Raw genomic sequence first — 23735 nt, 5'->3', positions numbered from 1 at the left:
CTTCCCCACGGCACACACCTTTCCAGAACCATCACAGACTGGCTCCTGTCCCCTCCATTTGGCAGTGACCCCTCTATGCCCACCTTGTTCTGTAGCAGAAGAGGCTGCAGTACCTGAAGCTTCGGAAACAGAGCACCAGAGATGAGTCCTCCCTCCCTGGGCCCTCGCATCTGAAATACAAAGGGCAGCAGAGGCCACTCGGTTGCTGTGTCCTCTGCACCCAAAGGTAGTGTGAGCGAGCCCCACCCTGCCCCTGTCACTGACTGGACTGGCGACCTCTAGCCAGTTAGCTGGCTCCAACACTCACCAGCCATTGAGGGTCAGGTGCCGTCATTTAGCTTTAATACAAATGGGAATGAGTCTCACCCCCTGGAGTCGGCCACCTCTTCCAAAGAGGCCTGTTTACCTGGAGGAGGAACAGTGGCTGTAGCGGGAGGTGAGGGGTGTACGTGGGAGCAGGGCCAAGCGGGAGGCAGGGGTGAGGGGAGCAGTGGTCCCCTGGAGGCTGCTGGTGGTTCCAGCCATCTCTTCCCACACCTTGCACTGAAGAGATGCTGCCCACGGCCGGCCGAGTGCAGGATGGAATGAACTCTGGCTGAGGCTCGATGAAACAGACCTTTCCCGAAGCTTCTTAGGAGTGCAGACAGACCCAGCTCCGTATATACAAACTTTACATAAAATAAATAAGGAGCTGCCATCCATCTGGGCTGGTGTGGCCCTGGGCTCCTCCATTTGGTCAGAAGCTGTTCCCGGACATCAGCCACAGAACCCTTCAGGCCCCGAGCACTTAAAGCCCCATGGGCCGGAGGGGTCCACCCCAGTCCCAGCACCTCCCTGGTGAATAGACCCGGAGCCCCTGTGGCCCCGAAGCCCCTCATCCTGAAGGTCTCTGGTCTCAGGGCGGGGAGCACCGTGGGCCTCTCCCCGCTGCGGTCCCTCCTGTGGGCACAGCCCAGCCGCAGTCCTTGCTCAGGTCAGGGCCGGGCCCCCTGCTCCATTTGCTGGTGTTGGCTGCGCACAGCGAACCTGTTGACGTGCACAGGTATGGGCACAACGATTTTGGGGTTCCTGACAGGCTCCCCAGAACGGCTGCTCACGTTGCCGGCTTTGATGCGCTTCCACTTGGCCCGGCGGTTCTGGAACCAGATCTTGACCTGCACCTCGCTGAGCTTGAGGGCGTGGGCGATCTGGGAGCGCTCCGTCAGGCTCAGGTACTTCTTGCAGTGGAACTCCTTCTCCAGTTCCAGGAGCTGCTCGCTGGTGAAGGCCGTTCGGCGCCGCCGGCTTTTCCCCCCGGGGGCACTGACCCCCGTGGTCACCGGTGTCCCCTCCTCAGCTCCAGTCCCCAGGCTTCCCTTTAGCTTCGGTTTAGGTCCCAGAAGAGCCCCAGGGCCCCCTGCAGAACTGTCCAGGAAACTGTCGTCCTCGCTGTCACCGCCTGAGCCCTCCTCCTCCTGCTCGCTGCCTGCTGGGTCTCCCGCTGGGGCCTCCAGCTTCTCCTCGTCTGAGCTGTACACCTTCCCCTCTGCTGTGGGGAGCGAGAAACCGATGGATGGGGAGGGAGCAGGCAGGGAAGACAGGGTGAGGGGGGGCAACGGGACCGGCCAGGAATGGGGGGGCAGCGGCAAGAAAGGAAGAGGTGGCAGGAGAAGGGACAGGCACATCCAGGTGGGGAGCGGGAAGAGGGTTAGGGGAGACAACGGGAAGAAAGGTATTAACCAGCTCGAGGTCACCACAGAAAGGGGGGCAGGCAATAGAGTGGACAGTAGCCCCCGGACTTTCCCACCACCCATTCCATTCCCTCTATACCAGCAACCCAACTCTCCAAGCCCAGGACCAAGGGCCCAGTGACCTTCTACACCGGGCCCCAGGACAAAGCAGGGGGACACTGGCTTGGATTTCCAATGTGGGAGGAGAGGAGCCTGCTGTCCCCCCCAGAAGTCCTCATCCAGCCCAGCTCGCAGGAACGGTCCCCAAATTTCCCTCTGTGCAGAGAGACCCTCACACACCTCTGGCCAGATCTTTAGGCTTATCTGCTCCTCCCCACACCCTCCTTAAATATGGGTCCAAGACACTCAAAGCCCTGGGAACTGGAGGTCTCAAGCCCCCTTCCCGATCCCTATCCAGACTGCCCAGCCAGGACAGGGGCTCCCAGCCACATGCCATTCCCTTGTCTGTGCCCAACCTTCCTCCCCATGACTCGGCCCCATCCCCTTGTGGTCCTTATCCTGAATTCCAAAGTGACGGAATGGCTCTCCCACCTCCCCTCTCTCCTGGCCAATGCAGACAGCAGCTCCTGCTCAAGCTCAGAATCCCCAGGACCAGAGCCTGACACTGGCCGAGGGCTGGAGGGGATGTGGGGACAGAGTGAAACGGGAAAAACAGGGAAGGAACTGTGCAGAAGGAATTCTGACTCGTTTAGTAGATGAGTGACTATTTATGATCACAGACATACAAACATTTAATCCACACACGATTCTGAAATCTGATTCCACCTTTGGTTTTAATCTACCCAATGATGTGCTCCTCAGGACTACGACGACTACAAACTCCCTCGTTTTCTGCCCAACAACAGAAAGTCAAAAGACGATCATCCGCTAGGGAAGAAGGAGGCATATGGACGACCTGTGAGCCACGTGAAGATGGGCACTCACCACACACACCCTCCAAGCCTGCTTGGAGTTCAGAATGCAGCTTGGCTAAACCCAGGGTGCCATGCGGGGCAGGGACACTGCCCAGACACCTCCTGCTGGCAGGCAGGGCTGGTCCTGGGTGTGGTCCCTCCCCACCTGCCTGAGGCCCAGAAGCTTCCAGAGCTGACCTGCTGATCCCTTGCTGCTGATGTGCACACCTGCTGCTCAAGGGCCACGGTGACATTCTCCCTAGAGGCCAGGATCATCTGGCCCTGTTACTACCACACACCCCAGCCTGCTCTGTCTCCTCCCTTCCTCCCCTTTGTCCCGTTCCTGAGTTGACCAGCCACAGTTCAGGCTCAGCCCTGCATTTCCGGAGCCCTGCCCTGATGTGGTGGGGGTGCTGGCCACTGGCCACAGGCTTCCCAACGCCCACCTCGTCTTCTCGCTGGCCACCTGTTTTCCTTCCTGTGAGATCTTCAGCCTGGGTTCCCTCCTCCCTCTCACTGAGGGCTCTTCCCCGCACTATGGTCCATTCCCACACAACCCAGTCCCCCCCATCTCTGTGGAACTCCATCCTCCTGCCTTCAAACCAGATCTGCGGCTGCCCTTCACTCCTCTCATGAAGCACATCCACTCACAAATCCACCTTTCAAATACGCCCAGAGCTGGGCCTCTCCTCCCTGTTGCCTCTGGTCCAAGTCACCACCACCTAGACCGTCAGTGTCCTCTTCTCCTCGCTGGCTTCCATCCTCCTGGATCTCAGCACTGGCCGCTCCCTGCTCCTCCAGGGAGAGCTTCCTGAACATCCCCTTAGGATTTGGACCCCTGACATTCTGATCTCCCCTCTGTGACCTACCTGTCACTATGGTACATGCCACCACCTTTATTCATCCACCCCTCTGGCTGCCGCTCCCTATTAGAATATGAGCTTTGAGGAATTCTGATGTTTTATTCACTGTATCATGAGCATCTGACAATGATCTGCACTGAGTTGGCGCTCAATAGTCAGCTAAATAAGAGAAACGATATCCAGCATCCAGGTGTGTGCTCGCCCCTCTCCATCTCTCTTTCCATCTCCGCTGCTTCCTCTGCCACGCCTCTCCATCACCTCAGCCCCAGTGCCATCAGACACACCCATGAATACCCTACCCACTGCTCAGCTGGCCTCCGGCCTCCCTCACCTTCACAGAGGAAGCCCACAGGATCCCAGGAACCTACTGGGTGCTGAAAACAGTGAAGGACAATCCCACAGCATCATTAAATCCTCCGACTTTGATTCTTAAAGCATACCTTGTATTCAATAATAACAGAACGAAGGGTGAAAGCTCATAAAAACAGCCCAGTAAGATGATCTTAAACAGTGCTAAAAAGGCAGCAACTGGATTTCAGGCTTGAAGGATGGAACCCTTCTGTACAGCACCAAGCACCCAAGGGACGTCCCATAAATCTAAGCTGATGATGACTGAGAGGAGGCTCCCAGTTCTGGACCCGGCAGAGCCCTCCCGAGGTCACCTCATCCATCCCTCTGTCTTCAGACATCGGCAAAATCAAGCCCCCCGAGGAGGCTACCCTTAGTGCTGCTTTTAAGGCCTTCCAAGGCGCACAAGTTCACAGTCTCTCCTTCTCCATCCCGGGGGACGGACGCAGAGCGGCAGGGGCAGGAGTGTCTCTGCTCCTTTATGATCATGACATTGAGGACTCAGATAAGGACTGGAGGAATGAGTGGGGGAGGGGCGATGGGCACCACCGAGAGAGGGAAAGCACAGCCACATGTCTCAGCGGAGCAGCGTCGGGACAATGAGTGAGTCCGGCCAGGAGTGGGAGAGAGGAGGAAAGGCCAAGCAAGGCCGAAGAGCCTGGGGAGGAGTGGGGTGGAGACGGCCTGAAAAAAATGCCGAACCAGCCGAGAGACGGCCAAAAAGTTTCAAGAACCAAGAGAAAGGAGAGGAGGCGGGTGCTGGAGGAGGGGAAGCAAGGGTGCTTTTTAAAAAATACCCCACTTTCTCACCCAGAATATTGCTGCATTTGGAGCCAAGCAAGATGTTCTGGCCCTGCACTTGCTCTTTGCTCCACCAGCAGGGGGAGCTGCAGAACCCCCACAGCCAAAGCCCAGGGTGTGGCCCCGGAACCACTGAGCAAAGGAGACCCTTCCCAAGGCAGCAAGCCTAACAGCTGAAGAAGACATGCCAACTGCTTCCTGTGTGTGTGGGGGGGTAGGTGTGGGTGGATACGGTACTGGAAATTGAACCCAGGCATGCTCTACCAGTGAGCCACACCTGCAGTTCTTTCTATTTTTTTATTTTGAGACAGGGTCTTGCTAAGTTGTTCAGGGCCTCGCTAAGTTGCTGAGGCTGGCCTTGAACTTGAGATCTTCCTGCCTTCACCTCCTGAGCCGCTAGGCTTACATGTGAGTGTCACCTTGCTCGGCCAAATCATTTTATCTGATTCATGATAAATATTAGTAGTAAAAAGGTCAAACAAAACTAAAATGTCACTTAAATTTTTGTTATTGATTAAAAACTGACAGAAGTAGCAAACCTTTCTGAGAAAATTTATGTTTACAAAATTTGATTGACAGTACTTAGATTTGGTAGATAAAATATCCATAAAAGCAAATTTCCAATTGCAGATGTGGTTACTGGTTGATATGAACAACAACAAAAAAATACTTGATAGACCAAAGAAGACTTCATTGAAAATTTTACATGGCAAATAATCATTCTGATAACACCATCAGCAAAATGAAAATCTTAAAACTGGAAACCATTTGACTGTGCTAGATAGGTAGCCAAACAGGCAGAAAGGTCCTGTCCTTTGTGTGTGGGAATATCACTGGTACCAAGGTTGAGTGTGCTGGGTTCCCCTTGTAAGTCTAGTGCCTGCGGGAAAGCATGGTCTCTGGGCAGGGGAATGGCTGGGGCAGGCAGGAGACAGGCAGGGTTCATGATGCTATGATTGGAGGGACAGATATCACAAAGTGTGACTCATAACTGCTCACAGAGTTCATGCCAGGAGCATGAATCCCACTCAAGAGCCTTGCTCAGGCTTCAGGGTGAGTCTGCAAGGGTGGCTTCCCAGAGGAAGGCCAGTGGCCCAGGGACACAGAGCTCCACCTTGGGGTCAGGTCAGGCTGGGGAAGAGACTGAGGGCCACAGACTCCATGGAAGGTATTCCCCCACAGAAAGAGAACACAGCACCACACTCCCACTGAGAAGAAGGGAACCCAGCTGGCCCCTGTGATGTCCCTCATTTATCCAGCCACCGACCCCTGCTCTGTTATCACTTACAGAAAATCAACTAGCTTTACTATTTGTAGATGTCCCTCATGTGACTCTTCTATTTCCAAAAACAGCTTAACAGCCCACCTCATGCCCAGGACAGTGAGCCTCCTCCTGATCCTCCAGGCCAACCTCTCCTGTCCCCATGGTGTCAAAGGTGGGAGAAGGGCTGTAAACAGAGCTCAGTGGCACAGCACTTGCCTAGTATGCTAGAGGCCCTAGTGCCATCCCGTGGCACCACCCCCCCAAAAGGTGGGAGAAAACACAGGTCCTCTGCCATCTCCCCAAAGAGGTGTAGCTGTGATCAGTCCCAGCTCTGGAGGCGCAGTCCATCGCCATGCCCAGTGCGCGAGGCTCTGTTTGGAGACAGATCGCTCTCCCATCACTGGTGGCCACCAGCACACTTCCAGTGTGGCCTGCACCCATTAAGGCCACACCCTCCTCTAACTTCAGGTGCATAAGGAACAGCCCTCCACTTTCTCCTCTCCCCGTGGCTCTTCAGCACTCTTTACTCCAGATACATGCAAGGGTCTTCTCTCTATGGCTGCCTTCCAGAGGGGCCTCCGGTTCACGAGAAGCTCAGGGCTCCTTTCATGGCAGGCTGACCTGGCCCCGGTCAAGAGCACCTTGCATGGCCTAACCTTTCTTTTTTCTTTTAATATTTTTCTTTAGTTGTAGATGGACACAATATCTTAATTGTTTTTATGTGGTGCTGAGGATCGAACCCAGGGCCTCACCCATGCTAGGCGAGTGCTCTACTGCTGAGCCACAGCCACAGCCCCCCAATCTTTCTTTTTCTTTTGATACTGGGGAGCTAACCTGGAGGTGCTTAACCACTGAGTGACACCCCCGCCCTTTTTACTTTTTGAGACAGTGTCTCATGAAGTTGCTTAAGACCTTGCTATGTTGCTGAGGCTGGCTTTGAACTTGGGATCCTCCTGTCTCAGCCTCCTGAACTGCTGGGATTTCAGATGTGTGCCAGCCCAGCTTTAACTTTTCAAAACACATTTATTATCTCCCTTTACCTTCAAGCAACTCACAAAGTGACTTGATCTACTGTTACTATTAGGAGGACCAGGGAGTTAATAACCTTGTTTTCAGGTGAAGAAAATGGAGATTCAAGAAGACTAAGTGATTTTCCTAAGTCCCATAGCTAGGGACACTGCACCTGATGTCCTACATCTCCAGCCTCTTCTGTCCTTTCCAGGAGATCGCGCCCCCCACTCCCCCGGCCCGGCACTTGAGGCAACAGCTCTCCCCAGACGCCTCATTAATTAAATAAGCTTCTTCTTGAATCCAAGTGTAGACCTCCTGCTTTCCCCCACCTCTACAGGCTCTGGCCAGCCACCAAAGTCTCCCACTCCAGGTGCCCGCAGAAGACGCCTGCAGCTGCCCTGGGGAGGCCTGGCTTGCCCCCTCGGCCCCAACACCGAATCCCCACCAGGTCTGTCTCTTGATTTTCTCTGTCCTTACGGTTCGTAGGAATGTCATGTTACGAGCCAATGTTCCTTTTATTTGAAAACATATTTTCTAACTTTAAAAAGAATGTGGCCAAACTATGGAAACAGTTTCTTTCGAACACCAATTTCTTGTGGCTTCTACAGTTCAGTAGGGCTCTTTTCTTTCTTTTTTTAAAAAAATAATTTTTTTTTTAGTTGTAGATGGACACAATACCCTTTATTTAATTTATTTTTATGGGGTCTGAGGATCGAACCCAGGGCCTCAAACATGCTAAGCAAGCACTCTGCCACTGAGCCAAAGCCCCAGCCCAGTGGGAATCAGAGCCAAGAACCGGCCTCACCGAGGGGTACATGTTTGTCAACTGCCTCCAGCTGCATCCTCAGCGAGTCGTTCCCTGGATCCCATCACTCCTTGGAGGTGCTTAACCACTGAGTGACACCCCCACCCTTTTTACTTTTTGAAACAGTGTCTCATTAAGTTGCTTAAGACCTTGCTATGTTGCTGAGGCTGGCTTTGAACTTGGGATCCTCCCGTCTCAGCCTCCTGAACTGCAACTAGTGGCTGAGGAAGCTAAGCATCCCGAAAGAGAGCTGAGGCCGGTCTCGCCCTTCTCTCTGGTTTCTGCGTCGGGCTGTTTTTCCCTGCCCAGGTCCCTCCCCACTTCTGTTCAGTGACAGCACCCTTGCTTTAGGGCCCATCTTCCTCTTCCCACCCAGGAGCTGGTGGGTCTGCCAGCTGTGACCTGGGCCTGGGACTGAACACGCGGCCTTCCTGGGGACTCCAGTCCTCCTGGGCTGATCCAACACTGCCACCCTCACGGGGTGCTCACCTGTGAACACTCAGAGCTGCCTGTGCGCTGGCCTCCCTGCCTCTCGGCCCTCGAAGGGCCTGGTCTTGAGGAGGGGGTGAAGTGAAGTCGGAGAGGGTGCAAGAAAGACCCAACGGCACCGTTTGCGTTTCTGAGCCCGTGGCTCCTCCACAGCCACATGAATCCATGTCTCCTCACCTTAGTCCACAGGAAGGGTGAGCTCCCATCACAAGCAGCTGAAAGGACCTAGGTGGCACGCTGTCACTGGAGCCGCCATGACCACCTGACTCCCACGCTGCTCCCCTCCCTCCCATAGAAACTCCTCCATGTCACCCCAAGCTAATTCCCAACACTACCACCTAAGGATCCACCAGTGTGAAGTTCACTTGGACTTTTAGGAAACTCTTTCATCCAGCTGCGTGTGAATTAGTTGAATCCAGTGGTGTTGCTCCTAACACAGATCAGACATATGAGCAAAGAGGAATCTTGGTGAAGAAAAAAGGAGAAATATCTATTTTTTAAATAGACAGTAAGGAAGAACAGGCCCTGTGAGGCACAGCAGAGGGGCTGTGGGCAGTCTTCGGTCTCCAGAGGACACCAGAACATGAGGCAGGAGAACCCAGAGGAAGGAGAAAGAGCCAAAGACACTGGAAATCCACCCAGATTAGACAGTAGGAGTTCTGCCCTGGCCAGCCCCATGTGAACAGCCGTCGGACACCTGCACCTTCAATCCCTGCCTAGGAATGCCTGTCCCTGACGGCACCTTATCAGGCACCCCACACCGTCCCCAGTTCACAGAGCCCTCCAGCTGAATCCTGGAGAGCTTCCCGCCTATTCAAGGGCAAGGACAATAATGATAGTTTCTTGGGCACCTGTTACTCTCAGGACACTGCACAAAGATCTTCTCATTTAAGCTGCAAGTCTGTGAGCAAGGCATGATTGCCCTCATTTTATTGGTGAGGACACTGGAATGGCCCAGGTCAGGACTTTGCTGCAGATCACAGAGAAACAGTGGCACCGAGATCTGTGCCCTATGGGATGGGGACATAGCTCAGTGATAGAGTGCTTGCTGAGCATGCATGAGGCCTGGGGAGAGGGGGAGAGGGAGAGAGAGAGAGAGAGAGAGAGAGAGAGAGAGATATCTGTGCCCAGCTCTCGACCAAAACCTGTCCCTGCCTCTGCCCCCACCACACCTCTTCACTATCACTTAATGTAAACAGGCTTCTCCTAACGTCCCTCTAGCCTCTAACTACTGTAACACATGGAGGAAGACCAGAGGCTGGAAACCGATTCCATAGCATGACTCCCTTTTCTCCTTTCTTTCTTTATTTATTGGTACCGGGGATTGAACCCAGGGGTGTTTTACCATTGAACTACATCTCCAGCCCTTCTTATTTTTTATTCTGAGATAGGATCTTGCTAAGCTGCTAAGGTTGGCCTCAAACCTGCAATCCTCCTGCCTCAGCCTCGAGAGTTGTTGGGGTCACAGGTGTGCGCCACCACGCCCAGCTCAACTTCCCCTTTTCTCACTACTTCCTTCCTTACCAGGTAACCTTAGTCTCGGCGGATCCCAACCCTTTGGGCCTAGACAATATCTACTTCCATTTCTCTCATGTTTTTCTCATTGGTTTCACATCAGAGTTGTGCACAGCCGCAGCTGGGAGGCCTCCCGCCCAGTCCCTGATGACAAAGCCTTCCTCACCCTAAGGCCAGACCCCAAAACACACGACCAGCCTGCCTCCTCCTCCTTCCACCGAGCACTGGGAAGCACAGAATTTCCCTGGCCCTTGGCTCAGGCACCTTTTGTAAAAATAAAGAAACAATTCACGCTGAGGCCCCGGGTTTGATCACCAGCACCTCAAAGAAAACAAGGGGGTGGGGTGGGGGGGGAGGGAGGGAGGGAGGGTTCATTAATAAAGTGTCCTTACAGGTACAAACAGAATCATGGAGCTGGAAACAACCTGCGGGGACACCAATTCAAATCCCTAATTTTCCTGATGCCGGGCTGGGACAGGTGTGACTCGGCCACGCCCACTCAGCTATGGACCTGGAGTGTCAAGGTGGGATTCTTGGAATCCTGGTAGTCCCAGCACAAAGCAATGCTTACCTTTCTCTCAGGACAACACACCTCCCTCCTCCTTTCAGCCTCTGCATCCCTCTCTCCCCGCACTCAGCACAGAGCCCCACCCTCTTGGTGACTCCCAGCATCAGCCCACCTCCTCCGCAGTTCAGCCAAGAAACCAACCAGCTCCTGGGGTCAGAGTATTTCCCAGTTCTCGCCATGCCCATGGTGTTTGCATGGTGTTTCTGCTCATGACCCTGGTCCCCAAGGGATCCACAGCCCTCTGCTCCACTCCTCAACAAGGACCAGCCCACCCTGCTGGCCAGGGCTGTCTCTTCCCATCACCCCTGAATTCAACCCGTGCGGCCACTCTGTCACGGCAAATCCAGGCATCCCTCTCACCACCATCCTCTCTTCCAATTAGCACCCCCCTGCCAGGCATTGCTCCACGCTCCTCTACCGTGGAATCTCCCCTGCGCCAGCTGGCTCTCAGTAAAGGCTTCCTACCCTTCTGCACCACTTAGAGCTCAGAGCACAGGCCGCCGGTGGCCGAGCACACCATGCAGGGACCCTGTCCTTGCAGCTGGCTTCCTCACAGGGGTGCTTCTTCCTACCCAGCCTGGGAACATCCTCATTCCCTCTAAATAAAGTTCTCTCCTCCCACCACGCCTTCCTCTCCAGGTCTCTGTACGTTCTACTCCACTTCTCTCCCTTCTATTTCCTGATTCCAAATCAGTTTTACAGAAAAGATCCTTCCCCCAATTCCTCTCCCAAGGCAGAGTTCCAGCCGACGGCTTCCTCCTGTAATGTCTATCTCCATACAGGGCACTCGGCTCCTAATGTTATACTCCTCCTTCTTTCTAATTAAAATATGTCCCCTCATGATTCCAATTATTTCCTCTCCCCCATTATGCCCAGGACAGACTCCATGCCCATCACTCTAAGCAGAAGAACTCTCCTCCACATCATCTGAAGGATTTGTCTCCATACCTACGCTGCTGCAGAGGGCCCCTCTGTCCACTCCCCTTTTGCCCCACCACCCCCTGCCAAGTGCCACCTTCACCATGGCACGTGGCAGCCCAGCATCCTGTCCAGTCCTCCCCTGCTGGCCTTGTCACTGTGGGCTTGTCTCTCCACTAGGGGTCCTTCATTTTCTTTTTGTACCATGAGTGCCTTTTGGCCAGCAGATATAGCCCACCTGCCCTGTCTCAGGATAATGCTTTTAGGTACATAACATAAAACACACAGAATTAATAGTTGAAGTCCATTATATTATTGCAGTTATCAGACATTTAAAACTGGATTTGTGATATACTCATGTTTTTTTTTTAATTGTTAATGGACCTTTTTTTTTTTATTTATTGATATATGGTGCTGAGGATTGAACCCAGTGCCTCACACATGCTAGGCAAGCACTCTACCACTGAGCCACACCCCCAGCCCATACTCATGGTCTTGATTAATTTTTTAAAATAAGATCCTTCCAAAAATTATTAATTTACATTAAAACAACTGTGATTTCCCTTTTCTTTCTTTTCTTTTCTTTTTTTTTTTTTTTAATTTTGGGACAGCATCTTGCTAAGTTGTCAAGGCTAGCCTTGAACTTGAAATCTTCTTGCCTTCTGCATTGCTGGGATTATATGTGTGCAATACTGTGCCCAGCTGAATCTGGAATTTCTATCAGTACCCACAGCCTCACATGTTGCTGAAATTCAGATGATTTTGGCCTACATGTATAATTAAAGAAAGACCAAATTTCAGTTAGAAGTTAATAACAATAAAGGAGTAATTTTTCTCCCACCCAGAGTTGATAGATCCTCTGACAGAGGCTCCCCAGATTCTGTTGAGATCCCTTCTTGAAACACAGAATTGAAAGGGACACTAACAATCACCTGAATGAACACTTTTGCTCCAGATGAGAAATCTGAAGCCTAGAGAGGTTACAAGACTGCATCTCCCAAAGTATCCAGAACATACTAATCCACGAATAGGCACACACTAATCTTCCCCGACTGAAATGAGTGATTTGTCAGTCACACAGCTGAGGGGTGACAAAGCTGACTTGGGCCCATGTGTCACAGCTCCTTAGAAGGCACCCCCTCCATCCCACTAAGGCAGTATGTACTCTTCTCTCTGTCTCACTGTGTGCTTCCCTCAAAAGTTCTAGAAACACCTGGTCTGGGTCTCCTGTCACCTCCAAAAAAATCTCCTCCCATGTCTTCTAGCAACAGAAGTCTCTGGTGGCACATCCCATCATCATTTCCTGTTTTCCTGTCATAAGTAAACACCGTATCTTGACATTTTTATAATAGATACCCATTCAGAAACCAACTACTGGTCACACAAATGTCCCCAGCTATAATCAGGTACTTAGCTTAAGGCAATCAGCTCTCAAAGACCATTTTCCCTGGGCATTTCATGGTCTCCTGCGTGATAACCACTATGACTGTAATTTCTATTCAGAAATTACCAAGTCTTCTCTGTTGATTTTTTAAATCGTCCTCATTACCCTGATGTCTCTCAGGCTCGTCCTATGCCAGGCTCCTCTCTCCCACATCACCCCAAATGCGACTGCTTTCGTTTCTTCACAAGCCCAGCACCCACATCATCCCTCCTGTATCCACACCACTCGACAGTCTATATGGAGTACCTACCCCCACACACACTTCCTAGCTTGTGTAGCCAGGCAATCCAGCCTTCTTCTCTGCAAATGAATGACTGCTCTAGACACTCCCATCTTAAAGTTTTCTTCTTCATGTCCCTAAACAGACAGCTTTTTTCATCACTGCCCCAGCACACGGCAGGCATCCTCTTCCTTCATCCTGGATGCTGATCTGCAGACTTGCACACAAGTCAGCTCGGATCACTCTCAGCCAGAGCTCACGCACCTTCAGACTCAGAGCACCCCCGCCCATCCCACTCAGGGCAGAGCTTTGTTCTTCCTTCCATCCAGATCTCACTGCTCTCTTCTCTCCTCCGTTCCTGCTGCGTTGAGGACTCAGTCTCCACCCCAGCCCACAGCTCCTTCCCTGGCAGTTTCACCTAACTTTGCTCTTAGAGATCTCTAGGTGTGTTATGTTGAATATGGACACCCCCGGCCACATGCAGCTACCCGACACCTGAAACACCACTGGTCCAGACTGAGATGTACTGGGAGTCTGAAATACACACTGGATCTCGAGGACTTAGTATGAAAAGAAGATATAAAATATCTCACGTTAATGCTTATATGCTTAATGCTGAAATTATTTTGGACATATTGGGTTAAATAAGATGCATTTTTAAAACTAAATTTTCCTGTTTATCTTTTTAACATGACTAATAAAAACCTTTAAATTATATATATAGCTTCTACTAGTCAGCACTATTTTGGGCTCTTCATATTTTGTTATTTTCCTTTTCAGTGCTGGGATGGAACTCAGGGCCTCAGGCATGCTAAGCAAAGCTCTCTACCCTCAAGCTATACCCCAGCCCTACCGACTCATACTTTAATCTTCCCTGTCAGTTCAAAATTCTCTCCACTTTATCATTCGACTAAAAGATTTGCTCCCATTAGCCCACTGCTTCCCATGTGCCAAACCTAGAATTCTATTCAATCAACCATTCTCAATATCTTTCCACCCCGTGTTTCTATGTACCTGTTAAGAGAGCTTCCACCTCTGCAATCAAATCATAATGAAGTTCTGTTTTTTCCTTCATCAGTTCTTATAGAGAGTGGTGTCTGTCCTAACTCTCAGCTAACTTTAAAAAAAAAAAATAGTCCCTGTAACTCCCAAAGAAAAGAACTTCACTCATTCTCCAAACTGGCCTGTTGTCACTATAAGTTCACTTAAAGGGGCTGGTAATAGTAAAATGTTAAACAAATATAAATTAATAATAATTGCAGCCCAATGCCACCATGCCCCACCAGGAGAGCAGTTACTCCTCTGTCACTTTAAAGAGTGTGTTCTTTCCCCAGACTCTTCTGCTCTGGAGGTTTCAATCCCATTATTCCCAGCAGAGAACTATCTTATTTCATCCCAAATACTCCAGCATAATCCCAAACTGGAGGGTTGGTTTTCCCACCATTTCAATGTGTGCCATGTACTGTCACTCCCCAGATGGATTTTATGCCTAATATTTCTGGAACTGCATTCTCTTTTTGCAGCCATCTCAGGGGAAACCCACAACTGGGGAAGTGGGTGTGAGTGGATGTTTCTTCTGAAACCGGCTTCCTTGCTGCCCAGCCGGCACCTACCACGACCCACGGTGTATCTTTCTAGGCTAAGGCAGGACTCTCAAAACCCTTCCCCTGCAAGGTCTCTCTGCCACCATGTTTAATAACAGAGCCCCTGGCCCACATTCCAAGAACAACACATGGATTTCTTTTTATTTCCAACATTTTCCTAGGATGATGATCTCCCTTTCATCATTTCTATGTAAATTCTGGTTTCCCATCACTCCAGTATTGAAAACCCTTTAAGGAAAATTACTCATAGTGTTCAAACCTTGCCCACTATTTTTTTTTTTTCTAAGCACTCTCCACTCCTCCCAGGACAGGACTCTTCTGCACACATGCACACACACTTTTGGTCTGATGGAATTGTTTGCTTTCCATCTAGCCCTATACAGAGACCCTCTGCTGACAGCCCTCTCATTTCATCATCTCTTTTGATGTCCAAGACTCAGCTCATTTCTTCCTCCTGTCCTCTATTCTTCCCTCCTCAGTATTTCTCTTTCGTTTCCCCCTTCTGCTTATTCCTGTCTATCAATACCTTGTTTGTAGCCAATATTCAATCTACGCCAAGAAAGCCCCCATTATACAAAATGGTTAAAAGAAGAACCGAGGAGACCTAAGACTGGACGAGCTACTTGTTCTTCTCAGGCTGGACATATTCCTCTGAGGTCGGCTCTACCTGGGCTCTCCCTCCGGCTCATCTCTTTCCTAGGTGTGTCTGCTCTGCCTCCAGATTCTGTTGTCTCCACAGCCATCTCTTTTATGACCTGTCCTCTGGTCTTTTCTGCCTTAGGATCATCCTATTCTAAGAATCCTGCTAATCCTTCCTTCTTTAGATCACCTGCTGGCTTCTACAGAACCCCCACCCTCTTATCTTGCAGACATTTCCTCTCATCTCCAGGTGTGTTCTGTCTTCTCCCTATGGGCCTTCTTGGGAGATGCTGCTCTGACTTCCTGGTATCCTCTTGGTCTAGCCAGGTATGAAAAAAGAAAACAACAGTTGAATCCTCAAAGCCCAAATGCCCAGAACCAAGAGGTAAGAGGAGGGGAAGACAGGCTCTGTGGCAGTCCTCGGAGTCTGGAGGAGTGATTAGCCCTTTGGATAAATTCAGGGAGACCCAAGAATTGCCTTTCTTGGCCAAGGATGCCTGTCTCCACTAGAGTCAGCCTCCAGGAATTCTGGGGTCCTCCCTACCTGCTAAGCTGGATACAGTGAATGTTTGAGCAAAAGCAGATTCATCTGTGCTAAGGAAGTTTAGCTTCACAGTCCTACACCTACCTGTATGTTAACCTTATTTTTCTTAAATAGGGTCCACCAAATTATATAAGCATCAGATCTCAGAACACCTGCATCTACCTGGATAGGAGAAAGCTTTTGTGGCTCCTAGGGGTTAAGGACCCCTAGCAAGGACAAGAGGGTTTCTAAGTGAACTGATTTTAAGTAGGGTTCCATTTCATATACTGTCTCTGCAGGGCATCCTCCCATGGAGGATCCAGGGCTCTTAGCAGCATTTCAGCCAGATTCTCAACTATGGGTCTTCAGGCCACACCCAACTCAGCCCAGCCTGTAGCCTCTTCTCCTCCCATCAGCTGCCCGTATCCCTCTACCTGGTTTCTCAAGACTGAATTCTAAACCTGTGGGTTCAGAATTGACCTCTAGGCTAAGCAACAGACACCGCTGAGATCCTCCCTCTGAACCTGCAGCCGCACAGTTCATGCTGGCCATTTGTACTGGAGGTCAAACAGTCCTCTCCTCGAAAGCCAGAACAGTCCTTCTTACCAAACCGACAGCTTCCGAACATGCCCTCATCCTGGGGCCCTGCTGGTGTCCCCAGGAATCCCACCCTTGTAGCTTCTCTACTCCTGGTAGAAGAGAGAAAAGAAGGAATTCTAAGAAGGCGACAGGGCGAGGCCGGAGGCTAGAATGCTGGGAGGAAAGACATTAATTTGGAAGAGAGTGCTGGAAGTCTTTGGTGAGGCTTCCAGCAGTCTGGGGACAGGCAGAGCAGTAGGATGGGTCTGGGGACCTAGAGATCCTGTGCTTGGAACTGTATGGGAGTCGTTTCCGCAGATTCCGCGTGCGATCTGGGGGTCTGGAGCTGCAGGGCTCCAGGCAGGTCCCGGGGTTCCAAGCAGGTTCGGGTCTGGGACCTCCAGGTGAACTGGCCTCCCGCCCGGCGTCCTGGTGGGCCCCAGCACTTACCCGGCAGACTTGGGAAAGTCTCTGAGAAGTGCGCAGGCGGGGGCGGCGGGGGCTCTGCCACTTTCTCCCGGGCCGGCAGCAGCTCGTCGGCTTCCAGCCCGCCCTCCGGGCGTCGGCCGCCCTGCTCCGGGTTGTTTCGCGTGGCAGTGGCGGCAGCGGCGGCGGCGGCGAGCTCCGGGGGCCCGTAGAAGGCGTCGGGCGGCTCGGCGAAGCTGGGCAGCGCGGTGGTCAGCGCCACCATCGAGGGCACGGCCTGGCCCAGACCCGCACAGAAGGTGTTGGTAAGGCGGCCGGCGAAGGAGGCGAGCGGGGCGAGGGGCGGGAGGCCGGCGGGCAGCGGCGCCGGGGCCAGCGCCTGCGGCAGCACGAGCGGCCGGTAGGGCATGAACATGGGGTAGCCGGTGTAGAGCAAGTGGCCAGAGCGCGGCGGCGGCGGCCCGATCAGGGAGTCGATGGAGAAGGCAGTGCCTGGGACCCCGCCGCCCCCGCCGCTGGCCCCGGGAGCGCCGCCGCCTCCGGCTCTCTGCATCGCGCCCGGAGCTGCGGCCGCCCCGGGGCGCTCCCCTCCGGGCGCCGCCGTGCGCCCCGCGGCTCGGGCGCCCCGCGCGGACACGCAGGGCTGGCTCCTGGCTCCCGGGCCGAGGTGGCGGCGGGGCGCGGGCTCGGCGCAGTGTGGCTCCGGCGCCGCGCTCCCTCTCTCATAAGGAGGGAGGGGGCGGGCGGGCGGGCTGGGGGTGTCGCCCTCCGGACTCATCCATCTTCCTCAAATTACGCTTCACTTCCTCCCTCCGCCCGCCGCCGCCGCGCCCGGCTCCAGCTCCCTCCGCACAGCCTGTTCCCAGCGGCCCGGCCGGCCCGGGACCCCGCCCGCCCCCAGCGGCCCAACCAACTATTATTAATGGAGATTGATGAGGCCGGACACGCCGCTTTGTGAAAGTTTGCGGCCGACGAGAAGGCGGCGGCAGCTGCTGGGCCGGTCCCCTCCCTCCAGCCAGCCTGCCCCCCACTCAGCCCACAGGCTCGGGCTCGGCCCGGCTCGGAGGGTGAGCGGGTGGCGGCCCGGAGTGGACCGGGCAGCGGGCCCGGGCGTGGATGCGGCGCGGGCGGCAGCCAGGAGGGCGCGCCGGAGGGGCGGGCAGAGCCCCAGCGCCCACACCCCGCCGCAGCCCGCCGCCCTGCGTCGGACCCTCGGCACGTCTCCCTGCGTCTGACGCCCCTTCTCCGGGCCCAGGAGCGCAGGACCTGATGGCTCCCAAGACCCGGCGCGCGGGCGGGACAGGACCTCTGCGGACAGAGCCGGGTTGAGGGCGGCGGGACGGCAGGGGGCGCGCTCGGCCCCAGCGACGCGCGCGCGGCTTAGGGCCACTTGTGTGGGGCCCTTTTCCTCCTCGGTCGCCTTCCCCACGCCATCGCACGCTCTCCCCCGATCTTCATTCTCTGGGCATTGGCCCTTCCCCTTCTTCCTCATTCTCTCCCCCGTGGCCAATTTCCCTTGGTCTCTTATTCTCATGTCTGGGTAATTTCCTCGAGTGCCCACACTGTGCCAGTACTTACCATTCCTTCACCTTTCCCCTCCACCTTTCTACCATCCTTTACATTCTTTTCCTTCCTCCTACTCTTCTTCCCTTCCCCGCCCTCGTTTTTATTCCTATTCCTCTCTTTATTTGATTAGCTCTTTCCCATCTTCATTCCCTATCCCAGTGCACCTCTTTTTTTTTTTTTTTCTCATTGCTTGCCTCTATCTGTACCTCCTGTCCGTAGGTCTGTCTGTTTCCCTCCCTCACTCTCGCCCTCTCTCTGCTATTAATTTCCCTGATTGGCTCCCCGGCTCCAGCGCCGCTGATGAGCCCTATTCATTCCCGGGCCTGACACTCTCCACCTGCCCTGGCTGATTGCTGGGGGCTGGCCCCAGGAGTGCTGATGAGCCCCAAGGGTCAGCAGCGCTAATTATCCGCTAATTGCGGATGACTCTGCTCACCTCCCCTGTTCTCAGACACAGAAATGGTAGGGCCTTTTACTGTCCCCCTCCTCCTGATTCCCAGCAGTAGAGTTGTCAATCTAGATGCAGAAGTCACAGGCACTTTTGCTCTATAAGCACCTCAGGTCAATTGGCAAGAAAGAGACTTGAGACAAGTCAACAGAAGAGAGACCTGATCTTCAGGACACAGAGCAAGCCTGGTCAGCTAAAATGAGTGTGGTTTGGTCACTAGGAAACTGTTATTCAGTTGGGGCCAGGGAGAACCAAGCTAGTTAAAATGAATAACAGAAAAGCCAGACAAGTTTATGAAAATGCAATTTAAGTAGGGCAAAGGGCTTAGCTTAGGTAAGAAGGAAAACCTAGGAAAATGAGCCCCAGAGTTGCCATACCAGGACAGAGCGGAGCAGGAGGGAACACTGGGTCTCACTGACATTTGTTCCAGTCAGGGGTGTTGTGTTGACCTAGTGAACACAGCTAATGTCAGGCTGATATATTTAAAATCAACACCCTGAAAGACACTATCACCACATGGCACAGAGGGAGAGGGCAGGACTCAAGAGTGGAGCTTTCTCTGGTTATGCCTTGATTGAGAATTCATCAAAAAGGTGAACAGAGATTATCCTTTCCATATAGTCTTGATCTACCTTGGGCTGCACATTAAACTCAAGGAAACTTCCAAGAGATGGGTCTGGGGGGAAGATGTCACCATAAAGAAGAGGTGCCTTAGCTTAGGCCCTGGGGAACTCCCAACTCACTACTACAGAACTGGAATTCATCCTGGTCTAAAGATAGTCTTCAGAACAGCCCTTGGTTAAATTAACCAAGCACTTCGTGGTACTGATGTGGAAGACCAGACTTCACAAGTGTATTGTACTTAAAAAGTGAGAGGTCAAGTACTTGGTTTGATGGTTTTACAGTGTTGGATACATAATAGAGGCTTATTGACTTGATAAATTATGGAGGGAACTTTGGGCTACAATTACAGCAATTAAGGCTGTATGAGCAGATTCCATATCAATCAAATAAGGCATGGAGAAGAACCATTTCTTTAAAATAATTGAATTCACTTTTTTTTTGCAAAGGTAATAAAAATACATAGTACAAAATTCCAAAAGCTCAAAAGGCTATTTTTTTTTAAAGGGTATATATTGAACCATCTTCTTCCAACCAGTCCTGCCAAATAAAAGGCCATTTAAAGAAGCCTGTCACTCTTTGGTGATACAGAATCGACCATGCATCATCAAGGACTCAAGGGTAAAGACCCTATGGTCTGGGGCTGGGGATGAGGCTCAAGTGGTAGCGCGCTCGCCTGGCATGCGTACCGCCCGGGTTGGATCCTCAGCACCACATACAAACAAAGATGTTGTGTCTGCCAAAAACTAAAAAATAAATATTAAAAAATTCTCTCTCTCTCATCTCTCTCTCTCTCTCTCTCTCTCTCTCTCTCTCTCTCTCTCTCTTAAAAAAAATAAAGACCTTATGGTCTTGAAGATGTATGTCATCTTGCTCATGCCAAATGTGTATTGCTCAGAACTGTATTAAGAAAACTGAACTCCTCGCTCAGGCTGGCAAAGAGAGTACAGGTTTACAGCTTGGTACCAACAAATCCCAGCAGATCACCAACTCTAAACTGAGACAAGTAAGACCTCAGGGACTTTGTATTGACTTGGTATGGTTCGTGTTTACTAGATACTGTGCTTTTTACACAATCAGTTCCTTTACCATGCTGAAGTCATGAAGTGTGACTTCCTAGTCCTTAACATTCAGTGGCAACTACTGCAGCCCACTCCCTCTTCCTCCCTTTCATTGAGGGTGAAGCTGAGGCCACATGATAAATGGAAAATGGCACTGGTGGAGTAAAAAGACCTGGAGTCAAGTTCTGACCCCTTATTGGGCCATGTGACCTTGGCCTCTCTTCACTTAACTTCTCCACGTGTGAGAGGGTGATTATTACATATGCAGAAAGCCAGGCTCATGTAAATAGAGAGAACATCATCCAAAATGAGTTCTTCCTGCACAAAACCAGATGAAGGACAGAGTGGTCCAGAACTCATGTTCCCCCAATCAGTAGCACTCCACAAACTGCTTCTAACTGTCCCATCAGTACCAAGGACAGATGCTGTCGCTATCCAGTCTGAGCAGAACTGGCTGCGTTCTTTAGAAGCAGAAAACTGTGGTTCTACTGCCTCCCCGAACAGTGTCGCTATTGTTGTCTACAACAGTTCTCAAAGCGCTGCTCTCATTGTCCACGTGCTCGACCTGGCCCATTCCCAGTACTCCACCCAATTGGGAAATGCTCCTGCGGATTTTAGTTTTGATATACCTTCTCCGCCTGTGCGTCAGACCTTATCATCTGGCCTCTCTTTCATATACTGGCAACGGCACTTAGGGGGCTAAAACCAAGCCAAGTGTTCTGAAGTCAAAAACCAACAGGTCCGTACGTCCAGCTCACTCATTGGCCGGACAGTCTTCCCACGGTGGGCAGCGTCGGGCCCTGTCCGCGGATACCCTCTAGTGGCAGCAGCGCGTAACTGCAGTAACCGTGAGGGAGGCGTGGAGTGCTCCACCGCCCCCTAGCGTTAGTCAGGAGACGCGCTGAGGGCAAAGGAAGAGACCAGGTGAGCCGTTCAAGCTTCTGGGTGTTTGGATGTGAGTGCATGGGTTGGGGCGGGGAAAGGAGTTTCAGGGTGGGGAGTAGAAGCTTTGCACACAAGTGTATTAAAGTCTAGTATGCATGCATGTAGGTTTGTGCATGGTTGTGCTCAGGTTCTCTGAGTGCTGTGTACCTATCTTGTTTAATGTGTGCTATATTTGTGAGCCCACGCATTCACACGCGGGTAGGTTGGTGGTGGGGAAGTCGGTGCCTCCAGTGCAGGGCGGAGTCCTCACGGAGGCGTGAAATTGGTTTGGAGCAAACACATTACGGAAAGCAATTACCGGGGAGAGGTTCTGGGCCCGCGGGACCAACAGCCAGAAGGCTGGGGAGCAAGCTCCCTGGCTTGCAAGTGTCTAGATGTCTAACCCCAGAAAGGACCTTCCTAACCGGCCAACGCCGCCGGTAGAGGTTAGGCACATCCCCCTCTAATGACCACTCCAGTTGTCCTTACCCCCACCCCTCTTAAAAAGGCATCCCACACCCAGCCCTGGCCAGAGGTGACAGGCACCACCCCTCCCCCTGAGGTCTTCCCACATCTCTACCCCATTCCCATCTTCCACCGCTTCCTCTTCTTGCCCTCAGCCCCTGCTCCCATAGTTATTTTGCCCTCCTTTCATTGCTTCTTATATTCTGACTAGTTCACACACTTGTTTCTTAGACCAGGTTGAAAATTCACTGAGGGCAGGATCACGTCTCATTCACAGCCTTATATCTAGTACCTAAAGCCTGGAGCTCAGGAAGCACAAAATGAACAGAGAGGATAGAACTGCAGAATCTCCATCAAATTTTATAAACGGGACTTTCAGGAAAACCAGGATGCCCTTTTTCACGTGCTAGTGACCCCACATTCACATGCCCATACCTGCCCTCATCCCTGCACTCCCGAGTCACAGATCCAGATGGCATGGGACCCAGCCACTCTGAGGTGTCTAACAGGCAGCTCCAGTTTAGTGTACCCAACACCCAGGTAACTAGTGCCATCACCCAGGTAATTAGTGCCACCACATCTGTTCAAATAAAAAAACTGGGGACATCCTGCTGGGGGCTTTCTCCAGCCCCATCTCCACTTCATCAGCAGGGCCCATCGGTTCTCAAAAGGACCCCAAATCTTACCCTGTCTCTCAAGCGGTCTCCCCAGCTCTCCATGGCCTCCCTTCCCCAGTCCCTAGCACCAGAGCAGCCCTAGGAATCTACATTCTCTCCTGCCACTCCCTTGCTCTTCCCCACCTTCTCACGCTGGCTCCTCCTCTGTCATTCAGATCATTCAGGTTCAACGTCACCTCCTCAAAGAGTGGGTTCCTGGTCACCCAGTCTAAAAGAGCTCCCAGTCACAGTCACATCACCCTTTTGCATTTCTCCCTAGCACTTATCACAAGTGAGATTTGTTCATGTTTGTTTTGTGTCCTGTGCCCACTGCAGGCACCCCTCACTGTCCAGGAGAAAACCTCTTGCTGACCTGCACGCAGCGAGGAGGGGTCCGTGGAGGTGCGGCCAGTCCGGGTCTCTACAGCGCCAGCACCTGAAGCCCAGGCCGCCTGGGCCACGCAGGGCTCCTGAGGCCAGGATCCGACTCCAGACCCACTGACCTCCACTCGGCTTCTCTTCTGCGCTCTCCACACCCTCGGGGAGGCGTAGGTGTCACTCAGATCCTCTGCCCAACCTCCCCCAACCCCCAGGCCCCGCCCCACCCTCTGGCCTCGCCCCACGCAGTCTGGCTCCCAGCAGTTGGCGGGAAAGTGGCTGAGCTCCAGCGCGTGCGCACTCCGGAGGCCTGGGAACTGTATAGCGACCCTTGGCATCTGATTGGCTGCTCTGTGGCTTCCCGACAACTCCCCCTCCCTCCTGAGGGTGCGGGCCAGCTCCAGGCTGCTGGGCCCTCCTACAGGTTCTTACCACTCTGGGCTGCAATGACCCCTAGGGACTGTCCTTTCTCTTACAGATGCAGAAAAGTGAGCCCAGGGGGTAGGAGACTTGTGTTGCACCAAAGTTAATGGTAGAGCTAGGAGCACAGTGGAACCGGGCCCTGTTAACAGCGCGGCACTTTCGCTACCACACAACTGAATTTAAGGAAGGAGCAGAAAAGAGGCCGGGGCCAGGGGTGCATGGGTGCTCTGCGAAACACGGTATCGAGCAACAGGTAGACCCGTTCTGGTTCCCAAACCTGGGCCTTTTACTCTCACCTGAGCCATGGTCACTCTTCCACCCTGGGCCCACCCGCATGTCCGCTCTTTCTTGGGTGGCTCTTCCTCACCTTGCCTCTTACTCAGCCAAGCCTTCCTTTACTGTCCTATCCCCTCTCTGCAAAACCTCCCTTGCACAGAGGCTCTGCCTACCCACAGCCATTAAGCCTTCAGGCCTCTTCTGACCCACTCACCTGGTGGCCATTTCCAGTGGACAACGGGCAGCTGCCTGAGACCCCTCAGCAGCTGGTGGATGC

At 52.7% G+C, this 23735-nt stretch overlaps 1 protein-coding gene across 1 annotated transcript; it reads right to left on the bottom strand.

The window, feature by feature from the left end:
• Positions 1-974: 974 nt before the first annotated feature.
• Gbx1 (gastrulation brain homeobox 1) lies at positions 975-17204 on the bottom strand. The gene is made up of 2 exons (XM_026379822.2): positions 16665-17204; positions 975-1528 (listed from the first exon to the last, which is right to left on the bottom strand). The coding sequence occupies exons 1-2, from the start codon at positions 17191-17193 to the stop codon at positions 975-977; spliced, it is 1083 nt and encodes a 360-aa protein (XP_026235607.1). The 5' UTR covers positions 17194-17204.
• Positions 17205-23735: the final 6531 nt, after the last annotated feature.

This window comes from Urocitellus parryii, chromosome 3, assembly GCF_045843805.1.
Source record: "Urocitellus parryii isolate mUroPar1 chromosome 3, mUroPar1.hap1, whole genome shotgun sequence".
NCBI classification, from domain to species: Eukaryota; Metazoa; Chordata; class Mammalia; order Rodentia; family Sciuridae; genus Urocitellus; species Urocitellus parryii.
This window is presented reverse-complemented; position numbering and strand designations above follow the sequence as displayed.

What these genes read in the sequence shown, in the direction of transcription:
- Gbx1 (XM_026379822.2), bottom strand. Translation starts at nt 17,193, where the DNA reads ATGCAGAGAGCCGGAGGCGGCGGCGCTCCCGGGGCCAGCGGCGGGGGC. An exon ending in GACTTTCCCAAGTCTGCCGG is followed by an intron (nt 1,529 to 16,664) that starts GTAAGTGCTGGG and finishes CGCTCCCCACAG; the next exon opens with CAGAGGGGAAGGTGTACAGC.